At 44.8% G+C, this 12,745-nt stretch overlaps 1 protein-coding gene across 1 annotated transcript; it reads right to left on the reverse strand.

Moving 5' to 3' along the window:
* Positions 1 to 686: 686 nt before the first annotated feature.
* Positions 687 to 7,289, reverse strand: ftr14l (finTRIM family, member 14-like). Its single transcript, XM_020494187.2, has 8 exons — positions 6,612 to 7,289; positions 6,016 to 6,273; positions 5,728 to 5,823; positions 5,266 to 5,499; positions 4,786 to 4,945; positions 4,479 to 4,586; positions 3,701 to 3,837; positions 687 to 3,506 (listed from the first exon to the last, which is right to left on the reverse strand). Exons 1-8 carry the CDS (start codon positions 6,774 to 6,776, stop codon positions 3,120 to 3,122), a joined length of 1,545 nt encoding a protein of 514 aa, XP_020349776.1. The 5' UTR covers positions 6,777 to 7,289; the 3' UTR covers positions 687 to 3,119.
* Between the last annotated feature and the right edge of the window lie 5,456 nt (positions 7,290 to 12,745).

Genomic DNA, 12,745 nt, shown 5'->3' on the forward strand with positions numbered 1-12,745 from the left:
ATGTTGAATGTTTATAATTTTAAACTAGGAAAAGAGACCCTTAATCTTAGACATAGCCATTCCACTGAATAGCAGGCCAATAATTTCCCTGCAATACTTGCAGTTAACTATTGATTCCTTCCAAACCATTGTTGCAATTTGCAATTTCTAACTTGTTGTGTAATGTTTATGTCCAATGGCCGATGAGCACAGATACGTTTTGTCTATAACTTCTCTTCATTATTTATCTTCATGTGACAAGGATTAAAAAGTATTTGCCAGTAGATTGTCGACTTGATTCATGATGATGACTGCTAGCTAAGATTTTGAAGGTATAATGTTGACATGATCAGTCCAATCACAGCTACTGTAGATATAACATGATTTGACATATTTTTGTCTGTGGCCAATGACCTTGAGCCTTCTTGGATAGGCAGCACTTTGAGATATCAGCTGATGTACGAAGGGCTATATAAATAAATTTGATTTGATTTGATTTGACTTCTAATGTAACTCTATGGCAGCATCCAAGGGGCTTTAATTTTTTAGCTCTACCCTTAGGCTTGGCAGTGACATAGTGTCCCCATGAGTAACAGAACACTGAGCCAATCATGACACAACACTCCACCACCCTGAAAGCACTGAGCTAGACTGAAACACCTGCATTTTGGTGCAGCCTTACTCAAGAAAACAAAAAAGAGACCATGTCTGTATGCGGCTTTATTAACTCAATTATATATATATATATTTTTTTTTACATTGTTTGCAAATCTGACCATCACGGTCACCTAATAATCCCCAGTTTACAATTGGCTCATTCATCCCCTTCCTCTCCCCTGTAACTATTCCCCAGGTTGTTGCTGCAAATGAGAACGTGTTCTCAGTCAACTTACATGGTAAAATAACGGATAAAAAAAAAATATATATATATATATATATATGTGACACGTATTAATGCCAAAATAGCATGAAAAACTGTTTTTTTTCATGAGTTTTGCAAAATTGTGGTGCTCAAAACAGGTGGGTCTCTGCCCTGAATGACGGGTCGCCAGTGGATGGGAGACCAAAGGGTAGCTTTAGATAGATACATTCTCTAGTCAGAGGTGCTGCCCAGCCTATAGTTTTTTTTTCGGATAGTGGCTATAAAGTTGAAAATCTGACTTAAAAGGTACAAATTCAACATATTTGTCTATGTTGAAATTTAGTTACCATGATGACATAATCCTGTGGTTGAAATTTCACTCTCAAAGACAACAGTTTATGATGATTAAAAAAATTCTAATCCAATGTAAAATGCTGGATCCATGGATATTTACAAGATGTTAACGAACACTGACATATAGATGAAGAATTCCAAAATAACAAACAAATAAGCCAAATGGCTCATATGCAGACACTAAGACCGGCTTCTAAGGTAGAGCACCATAGCCAGAGTGCCTATAACTTTGTCAAAGCATAAATAATTCCTCACACAGCTGAGTTAAAGAGAGCACTGTGACTTCTCAATTCCCCTGAAATTACAAACCCAACCCCTAATACTGGGCCAATCCAATATGCACCTAAACAGGTAGGCTATTTCATAAATTCCATCACAATCAATAGCCTACTTCTCATAGTTATCATATCAATGGCGAATATATAATACATTTCAACATATCACAGCATAATAACACATAAACATTCAACAAATAAATATTATGCAAACACACCTTAAGTAGAACATTCTAATTACTCAGCCCTCAGCCCTCATTACTCAGCCCTCAGCCCTCATTACTCAGCCCTCAGCCCTCATTACTCAGCCCTCATATATATATATAACTGAGTTTTAAAAAGCCGCATACAAACATGGTCTCTTTTTTTGTAATTCAACGATATTGAAATCAATGTCATTTCATATTTTTCTAATTGTAGGCTGCCTACAGTCTGTCATTTTTGACTCAGATCTAATCTAATGATGTTTAACAACATGTGCTTAATGATATGCAAAGTCTTGATTTACATTGACATTTTAGTCATTATAGGGTAGATTAAGCATTAGAATAAGCCGCCACAATATTTGCAGCCGTAGGTGATAATATCTTTCAAGGAGCGGAGCCTTTGTCAGTATTGTGGAATAATTATAATGTTAAGGTCAAATTTGACTTTCTTTCTGTCCTATCAGTATCGACTGTAGGCCTATGCCTCAATGAGTACTTAAAGTCAGGGAACGTTCTCTCTGCATGGTCTTTTGGGAAATGTTACAGCTTCTGCCTTTTTTTGCAACAAAGCATCATTCAGATCATTCATCATTCATTCAAGCCTAAATTCCATTGCTATCTGGAAACCGGGCCCAGGTCATTTGGTTCTTATTTTAGATGAAGAACATCGATAACACATTAATATGTTGTACAAATAAAGAAAATATCTGACATATTCCCATTTGAAGTTTTCTGTGCTTTTAAACGGTTGAAAGCGCAGTGATAGACATTTGGGTGACAAACTAAACCAAAAATCAAATTGTTTTTCTATTGGAATTTGGTTGTGCTTTTAGATGGTTGAAAGCATAGTGATAACACATTGGAAATTCAATTAACTTTTGACTGTCTTTTTGAGTGATTTTTGGTTGTTAATTAATTTATCAACATCACAATCAAATATTACCCAATTCTCCATGTTGAAAGTACATTGTGTGCCCAGTGGGAATACCATAGGGTAGGGTCCACTTTTCTTACATTCATTATGATTATACAATATCTGATTATTATAAAAGGGAAAGAAAGGTAAGTAATACAGGACAGAAAGGTCCAATAACATCCAACAGTAATGGTCTCACCGAACTGTCAGAGCAGATTCCGTCCCATCACTCACTTTTCTCTTTTTTTTCTTCATAAAATATAAAACATTGTATCTCTCTGCAATTACATAGGTATTCAAATGTAATTCATCTATTGTAGGTACAGAATTATACACACTTTATAATGAGCATCAATCTATTTACAGGTACATTTCAAACAATATGCTCATACAGGGTAGCCTCCCTGTCTGTAAGCATACAACAACTTCAAGAGGTCTGGACCTTTATGGCACAGATTTAGTGAGATTTCTCTGTAACCATAGGGTCGCTGGTTCAAGACCCCCATTTAGTGTTTCCCACTCAATCATTACACTAGTTTCACACTGGAACCAAAGCCCCACACACTGAAGGCAGGGTAGAGAGGCTCTAGGAAGGTGGTCTGTACTTTGTGAAGGAGGTTCATGCTATCAGACACACTGTAAAATGCCAGAGTCCCCTTTATCTGGTCCACATACACTCCTACCCTTGAGGACCTGGGCTTGGCTATATCTGTGCTCTGGTTCTTGTGCACAAAGGAATATTTGTCCTCAGAGCAGTACAGGCTCCAGGACTTGTCGTTCCAACCCAGGCTGCATTCGTTGCTGTTGCCCTTGCGGTTGATGCTCTGAAAGGTGACGGCGATGTCTATCTCCGTTCCTCTCCAGTCCACCTCCCAGTAGCAGCGACTCCCTGACAGACCCTCCTTACACAGCAGCTGGGATGGAAGAGAGTTGAGTTGAATTGAATGAGTTTAGTTAATTGGATGTGAATCGGACTTTCTGCCCACCCACCATACAATGTAAAGCACTATGAGTGCTTTGAAAAATATTATATGAAACAATGAGAAAGCCCTATCCTTTCCTTGTCTAAGTCATGTGATGTCACACCTGAGCAAAAAAAGTTTCTTACCTGCTGCCAATGGTCGAACCTGTCTGGATGGTCTGGGTAGTTCTTGGGTTCGCTCATCATCTTGGCTACAGTGTTGCCCTCAGATAGGTACAGGTTGGGGTGGGCACTGTTGACATCCAGGGTCGGCTGGACCAGGTCTGGAACAGAGAGATAAAAGCTTTAGAATAGAAAGATAGACCAAACCAATAAATACTGTGGCAATTTCAGGGGGGTGTCCCCAACCAGGACTTGAACGTAGGACCCTGTAGCTGTCAATCCAACACTTAACATTTACAGCAGGGGGTTTGAACAAGATAGACCAAACAATGACCAAACAAGGCCTACATCAGAGGAACTACCAGTGTGATATGCTGTTTAATTATGCTGTTGTTTCCTTATAGTTGCCGTGGAGTAACAACTTATAAAGTGGAAGCTCCAGTTACACTTCTCTCTTATTAAAAGAGAAGAAACTCTGTCCCGTGACACATGATTAGGTGTCAATATTGCGTAACTGTTTGTTCAATCATAAATGTTCCGTGTTTTTCCACCGCTGGGAGCGACACAGTTATGGATTGTTTTCACCTAACCTGTTCTGCAGGTAGACAGACTATCTCTGTAACTGTGGCACACTGGTTTCAATGCCAGTTTCATCCATCATGATAATTTGACCACAGGAAAGTCGTGTTACATTTACTTCCTTCCTTCAAATAAATATGAGTGTCTGCTGTTACAGGAGACAGGGCACAATTTGAAATAGAAACACTGTTATTTAATAAAAAAATATGTTAAAATGACTCACATTTCTTGAAATCCTCTCTTGTCTTAGGTTCTGAATATTCTCTTGTCTTGGTTTCAAGTTCTTCTCGTGCCATATGATCTAGTGGTTGGATAATGTGGACCTCTTTGACTGTGGAGACAGACAGACAGACCGCAGTAATAAATATTTGATACAAACAAAAACAATTAAATAGCAAATAAATATGCTACTGTGAAAACGGAATGAATCAAAACACACATTTTCAAACATAGCATGACATACATCGTAAAGAATAACCAGAGCAAAGTCACCCAAAAATAAGAAATCACTGTGTTTTGAGGTATCTCACCTGCTGAGGCGATTTTGCTGATTTCCGTCTTGTTGATTTCCTCCACTTGCACCTTCAACGCAGCGATGGCTCTCTTGGCTCCATCGAAGGAGTAGTATGGAACGACAGTGACATTGTTTAGATCCTCATACCCAGAGGGACCAGACAGAGACTGCCAGCTCTAGAGGAACGATGGAGAGGGTTGGAAAAAGGTTGGAAAAGAGGAGCATGATAATGACTTTGAGCAATTCAGTTAAATAGCCACATTGATGATACAACATAATTACGTTAATTAATTAAGCTGAAATTGAGTTTGAAGTAAGTTGAAAGGACAGGTGAAACAATGTGGTTTCAATCCACTTCTGCCCAGTATACATTTAGTGCCTGGAGGGAAGTCTGATGCTCCAGCTTCATCACGTTCCTGTGCCAGTTCCAGTAGCCAAGTGAATACAAGACTATGAAATCTGGCAGTGTGAGACTGTAACTGTACATTATACCAACCTGTAGGAAGTGTATGTGGTCGTCAGTGTGGGAGAGTTCCTCCAGGTCAGTGTGTTTCTTCCTCAGCAGAGTTATCTCTTGTTCCAGACGGTCCAACAGTCCCTCAGCCTGGATCACTGTGGTCTTCTCCTGGGCTCGCACCAGCTCTCTCACCTCTATGTACCTTCTCTCTATGGAGCGCAGCAGCTCTGTGAAGATACGTTCGTTCTCATCCAACACCGCCTGTGCAGAGTGCTGTATGGGGGAAACAGAGGGAGAGATAATAGAGCGGGAGTAAATGAAAGAGGGGACATGTAAGCAAGAAAGAGGGAGGGGAAAAGGGGAGGTTAAAGAGAGAGGGACATCCCCAGTTTGTTAGGAAGAGTCTCTTACGAGTTTTGTGGGGGTTTATTGATGTGATTTAAAATAATAAGCTCTCCCACCCACTGCTTGCATGCAAAGTTTCATAATGTTTTAACCCACTTTGACTGACTCCACAGCCTGGCGAAGGTCTGTCCACTTCTTCACTCTCTGATCAATCCTCTTCTGAGACTTCATTAGAGTGGACCCCAGCTGTTTCTGTAGGGGACAACGTTGACACAATGTTATAGGAGCATCAACATATGAACCAGGCCTATGATGGCTGTCATAATGTCTTAAGTAGTATCTGTTATAAAGGCTTTATGAATGCATATGGTGTGTAAAAAAAGGCCAGCTGTCTGAGGCTTTTTTAATGGGGCCTAGAGTATGGTATTACTAAAACTCACGCACTTGTTTCTCAATCCTCTCGGTGCCAGCCGGCACAGTGTCGTGGCGCTTGTGTTCATCCATCATGCAGAGGACACAGACTGAGGTCTGGTCTGTGCGGCAGAACACCTCCAGCAGCTTGTCGTGCTGGGCACAGATCTTCTCCCTCATCTGGCTCGTAGCCTTCACCAGCTTGTGTTTCATCAAGGCTGGGTACTCATAGTGGGACTGGAGGTGGGTCTCACAGTAGGAGGTCAGGCACAGTAGGCAGGACTTCACAGCCTTAAGAAGAAGACGACACAACACAGGTTTTATATGACACTTTTACAGAACCTAAAGACACTTTACAATATAAAAAATAAACAAAACAATGTTGAACAATGTTATGGGGTAGCAGGTCATCTACAGTATAGCGTTTAAGAGTGTTGGGCCAGTAACCAAAAGGTCACTGGTTTGAATCCCCGAGCTGACTAGTTGAAAAATATGCCGTTGTGCCCTTGAGCAAGGCACTTAACCCTAATTGCTCCTGTAAGTCACTCTGTGGAAGAGCATCTGCTAAATTACTAAAATGTAAAAATATTTTATAATTTTTTTTTCACCAAAATAAGATAAAACCAAACCTTTTGTTTCCGAGTGGTGCAGAAGTCACAAAAGACATCGCCTGGCTTGGAGGTTTTGGGCTGAGACTGGGAACTCAGGGTAGTGGAGCGCCGTTGGGCCTGCCCTCCCAAAGTGCTGTACTTGCTGGTAATGTCCAGGTCCAAGGTACTGGCACGACGAGACATCTCTCCTGGGACAAGTAGTAGTCAGATCCTCAGGTAGAAGTGAGATCCCTAAAGGTGAGGTCCTCAGGTGAGATCCACAGGTAAATGAGCAGTACAGATTTAAAAGGGGGCGTCAGAAGGTTAAAGTGAGGTCTAAAGATTAAATCCACAGGTAAAAGTGTGACAGACAAGTAAAAAGTTAAAGTTGAGTTTCCACATTTAAGTTAGGCAAGATCTACTGGTAAATTAGGTGAGATCAGCAGGTGAAGAATGTTCACATATGTAGGAGATGGGATCCGTAGGTAAAAGTGAAATCCACAGAGATAGATGTTGACAAGTGGTTGGTTTCAGTGAAACTGTGTGACTGGAATGTATGTGCTTGAGAGAGAGAGAGAGAGAGAGAGAGAGAGAGAGAGAGAGAGAGAGAGAGAGATTGTCAGTAATGAAGCCTGGTCACTGGGCTAAACCAGTCCTCCTGGTTGGATGTTTAAAGGCTGGAGAGGTGTGGCTCTTCACTGCACACAGGTGCTGCATTTCACAAAAAGACAGGCGAGCACAAAGGAATTTAAAGCAGAGGGGAGTTTCAACAAGGAAGACACTAAAACAAGGTGTTATTTCACAAAGAATGATCAGTAAGTTGGCTAGCTAACTTTTATAAACACCTATAAATAACTTCCTTTTATGGTTTGTAAAGGAAGAAGCCAAAGTTCAATATACTGAGAGAATCTGTCAATTATACCATGCCCAACTGTCATGCCCTGACCTTAGAGAGCTGTTTTATTTCTCTATTTGGTTAGGTCAGGGTGTGATGTGGGGTGGGCATTCTATGTTCTGTTTTCTATGTTTTGTATTTCTTTGTTTTGGATGGGTATGGTTCTCAATCAGGGACAGCTGTCTATCGTTGTCTCTGATTGGGAACCATAGGCAGCCCTTTTTCCCACCTGTCTTTGTGGGTAGTTAACTTTGTTTGTGGCACTTAGCCCTGTTGAGCTTCATGGTAATTTTCTTGTTTTGTTGGCAACATTTATCTTAAATAAAAAGAAATGTATGCTCACCACGCTGCACCTTGGTCCTCTTCTTCAGACGCCCGTGACAGAACTACCCACCACCAAAAGACCAAGCAGTGTGGGAAAAAGGAGGACTGGACATGGGATGACATCCTGGACGGCAAGGGATCCTGGACGTGGGAGGAGATTCTGTCCGGAAAGGATCGCCTGCCGTGGGAGCGGTGGAAGCAGAGAGGAAGGCGGAGGCAGTGAGAAAGAGGGCCCAGGATTACACAGGGTCACGGCTGGCACTAAAGACCGGAAGGCCTTTGACTCAACCAAACGGGGAGTTTGGTCAACTCCCCGTGCTTACCATGGTGAGCGTTGTGCTGGTCAGGCACCGTGTTATGCGGTGGAGTGCACGGTGTCTCCAGTGCGCGTTCACAGCCCGGTGCGCTACCTTCCAGCTCCCCGAATTGGCCGGGCCGGTTCAGCGCATCTGGCCGCCAGTACGTCTCTAAGGCCCAGGATATCCTGCGTCGGCTTTGCGCACTGTGTCTCCGGTACGTCTGCACAGCCCAGTGCGTCCTGTGCCAGCTCCCCGCATTTGCAGGGTGAAGATAACCACCCAGCCAGGACGGGTTGTGCAGGCTCTAAGCTCAAGACCTCCAGTGCGCCTCCACGGCCCAGTGTATCCGGTACCTCTGCCAAGGACAAAGCCTCCTGTGTGTCTCCCTAGCCTGGTGAGTCCTGTGCCTGCGCCCAGAACTACACCTCCTGTATGTCTCCCCAGCCTGGTGAGTCCTGTGCCTGCTCCCAGAGCCAGGCTTCATGTGTGTCTCTCCACACCAGTGGTGATCCATGGCAAGAAGTCTCCAGCGATGATCCATGGCAAGAAGCCTCCAGTGATGATCCATGGCACGAAGCCTCCAGTGATGATCCATGGCAAGTAGCCTCCAGTGATGATCCATGGCACGAAGCCTCCAGTGATGATCCATGGCACGAAGCCTCCAGTGATGATCCATGGCACGAAGCCTCCAGTGAGGAGTCATGGCAGGAAGCCTCCAGCGACATCCTCCAGTCCGGAGCCTCCAGCGACGGTCTCCAGTCCGGAGCCTCCAGCAACGGTCCCCAGTCTGGAGCCTCCAGCGACGGTCCCCAATCCGAGGCCCGCAACGAGGGTTCCCAGTCCGGGGCCCGCAACGAGGGTGCCCAGGCCGGGGCCCGCAGCGAGGGTTTCCAGTCCGGGGCCCGCAGAGAGGGTCCCCAGTCCGGGGTCGGCAGCGGGGGTCCCCACACCAGAGGCGCCACCAAAGCGGGGTGAGCCAAAGGTGGAGCGGGGTCTACGTCCCGCACCAGAGCCGCCACCGCGGATAGATGCCCACCCGGACCCTCCCTTATAGGTTCAGGTTTTGCGGCCGGAGTCCGCACCTCTCTATTTGGTTAGGTCAGGGTGTGATGTGGGTGGGAATTCTATGTTCTATTTTCTATGTTTTGTATTTCTTTGTTTTGGTCAGGTATGGTTCTCAATCAGGGACAGCTGTCTATCGTTGTCTCTGATTGGGAACCATACTTAGGCAGCCATTTTTCACACCTGTCTTTGTGGGTAGTTAACTAAAATGTATAAATTACAGGAAACTGATCCAGTTTCATGTTAAACTTCTATTCAGATGAATGCTTCCTTCATGCAACCACACTGTAACGAGTGTTCTGAGAGTCAGGAAGCAAGTGCAGGGAGTGAGTGATTTATTAAATAAATGCAACTAAATACAAAACAAGAAACACAAACAACACACTGACATGACACCATAGCAAGCAGTCTGGTGACCTAGAGGCCGGAGAGGGAGCACACGTGACACACACTTTGAGATCAAAACATCCCTTCATTCTGAAAGTGTTCATCTACAGGAAAAGGAGGACCAAACTCCTTGGTGTCCACATCACCAACAAACTATCATGGTCCAAGCACACCAAGACAGTCGTGAAGAGGGCACGACAAAACCTTTTCCCCCTCGGGAGACTGAAAAGATTTGGCATGGGTCCCCAGATTATTTTACACTGTTACATTGCTGCTACTTGCTGTTTATCTATGCATAGTCACTTTACCCCTACCTACATGTACAAATGACCTCAACTAACCTGTACCCCGCACATTGACTTGGTACCGGTACGCCCTGTATTGTTATTTAATTTTTTACTTTAGTTTATATAGTAAATATTTTCTTACCGCTATTTCTTGAAATGCATTGTTGGTTAAGGGCTTGTAGTAAGTAAGCATTTCACCTGTTGTATTCGGCACGTGACAATTTTCATTTGATTTGATTTGTCCACTGCTGTCTCTCAGGTAGCGTTTACACAGGCAGCCCAATTCTGATATTTTGCCACTAATTGGTCTTTTGAGCAATCACATCAGATCTTTTGACATCAGATCTTTTTCAGAGCCAATCTAAATTGGTCAAAATAACAAATAGTGAACAAAAATAAAATAATTGGGCTGCCTGTCTAAACACAGCTCTAGTGTTTATAGCTGTATGTCTGTATTGCATAATTACACATGACTGTGTAACGAGGTAAACCAAAGACACTTATACAAGAACATCCTCTTTGGGTAAACCCCACAGTCAATCTGGAAAATGTCAAGAACTTGACATTTTCTTCAAGTGCAGTCAAATAAACCATCAAGAGCTGAGGAAACTGGCTCTCATGAGGACCACCACAGGAATTCATGAGGGTTACCAGCCTCAAAAATTGCAGCCCAAATAAATGCTTCAGAGTTCAAGTAACAGACACATCAGAAGAGACTGTGTGAATCAGGCTTTCATGGTTAAATTGCTGCAAAGAAACTACTACTAAAGGACACCAATAAGAAGTAGAGACTTGCTTGGGCCAAGAAAATCGAGCATTGACATTAGACCGGTGGAAAAATGTCCTTTGGTCTGATCAGTCCAAATTTGAGATTTTTGGTTCCAACCGCTATGTCTTTGTGAGATGCAGAGTAGGTGAACGGATGATCTCCGCATGTGTGGTTCCCACAGTGAAGCATGGAGAAAGAGGTGTGATGGTGCTTTGCTGGTGACACTGTTGGTGATTTATTTAGAATTCAAGGCACAATTAACCATCATGGCTACCACTGCATTCTGCAGTGATATGCCATCCCATCTGGTTTGCGCTTAGTGGGACTATCATTTGTTTTTCAACAGCACAATGACCCAACACACCTCCATGCTGTGTAAGGGCTATTTGACCAAAAAGGAGAGTGATGGAGTGCTGCATCAGATGACCTGGCCTCCATAATCACCCGACCTCAACCTCAAAAATTGACTTACAAATGTAGATGGTTTGGGATGAGTTGGACCGTAGAGTGAAGGAAAAACAGCCAACAAGTGCTCAGCATATGTGGGAACTCCTTCAAGACTGTTGGAAAAGCCTTCCAGGTGAAGCTGGTTGAGAGACTGCCAAGAATGTGCAAAGCTGTCATCAAGGAAAAGGGTGGCTGTGTAGTGGTGAACATAGAATACATCTTGGTGTACTCCACTACACGCGAGCAACATGTCTCTCATGTCAGGTCTGTTTTGGAGAGGCTGATAAGGCATTACCCTAATGCCAAGGCGGAGAAGTGCCTTTTCTACCAGCAGGCGGTCTCCTTCCTGGGCTATCGGATATCCACCGCGGGAGTGGAGATGGAAGAGCAGAGGATCAGTGCAGTACGGTCGTGGCCTGTTCCATCCAACATAAATGCGGTGCAGCGCTTCCTAGGTTTTGCCAACATTAGGGGTTTCAGCACAGTGGTGGCCCCTCTCACCTCCCTCCTGAAGGGAGGTCTTCGACAGCTGAGCTGGACTGAGGCCAACTGAGGCCAAATGCTCAAGGAACGTTTTACGAACGCGCCCGTCCTGGCTCATCCTGACCCATTTCTGCCCTTCACCGTGGAGGTGGATGCCTCAGAGGTTGGAGTAGTGGTTGTTCTCTCCCAACGCACTAGATCGCCCCCTAAACTCCATCCATGCGCCTTCTACTCACGGATGCTGTCTCCCACAGAGCAGAATTACGGCGTGGGGAGCCGTGAGTTTCTGGCCGTCAAGAAGGAGCTGAAAACATAGCTGCACTGACTGAAGGGTGCTCAACACCCATTCCTGGTTTGGACGGACGACCGGAACCTAGAGTATATTCAAGCAGCGAAGAGGCTGAACCCGCGTCAGGCCAGGTGGGCCATATTCTTCGCCAGGTTTGACTTTACCCTCACCAACCAGCCGGGATCTAAGAAAGTAAAGACCGATGCGTTGTCCCGGGTGCATGACACAGAGGATCGGCGGGAGAAAGGGACACCAATTATTCCCCTGTACCGCATTGTGGCTCCTGTCATTTTGAATGTGGACTCGGACATCCATCGAGCCCTTCGACAGGAGCCCTCACCTGCCCACTGTCCCAAAGGGCGTACCTACATGCCCTCTGATGTGCGGGACCGTCTCCTCGCCTGGGCACACACAGCACCTCTGCCGGGGCACCCAGGTATAGCCCGTACTATCGGCTGTCTCTCCGGCAAGTACTGGTGGCCCACCTTGGCCCAGGACATCCGGGTTTACTTCTTCTTCCTGCTCCACCTGCGCGGTCCCCCATTCAGCAGTGAGGTAATGGGAACCGCTACCTGACCAAAACCCCGGATAAACCTCCGGTAGTAGTTGGAAAACCCTAGAAACCGCTACACTTTACCGTGGTGGGAGTCGGCCAATTACGCACGGCTGAAATGCGGTCACTCTCCATCTCCACCCCTGAAGTGGAAATACGGTACCCTAGGAAGGAGACGGACTGTTGGAAGAACAGACATTTCTCAGCCTTGACGTACAGGTCATGCTCCAACAGTCGACCAAGCACCCTGCGCACCTGTGACACATGCTCGGCGTGTCATCAATATACACCACTACACCCTGCCCATGCAGGTCCAGGAAAATCTCGTCTACAACTGCCTGGAAGACTGATGGGGCATTCATCAACCCGTACGGCATG

Source organism: Oncorhynchus kisutch, linkage group LG11 (genome assembly GCF_002021735.2).
Source record: "Oncorhynchus kisutch isolate 150728-3 linkage group LG11, Okis_V2, whole genome shotgun sequence".
NCBI classification, from domain to species: domain Eukaryota; kingdom Metazoa; phylum Chordata; class Actinopteri; order Salmoniformes; family Salmonidae; genus Oncorhynchus; species Oncorhynchus kisutch.

Coding starts and splice junctions, on each gene's coding strand:
- ftr14l (XM_020494187.2), bottom strand. CDS start 6,776: ATGTCTCGTCGTGCCAGTACCTTGGACCTGGACATTACCAGCAAGTAC. Junction 6,274..6,611: donor GCACCACTCGGAAACAAAAG/GTTTGGTTTTAT, acceptor CTTCTTCTTAAG/GCTGTGAAGTCCTGCCTACT. Junction 4,946..5,265: donor ACCACATACACTTCCTACAG/GTTGGTATAATG, acceptor TCGTTCCTCTAG/AGCTGGCAGTCTCTGTCTGG.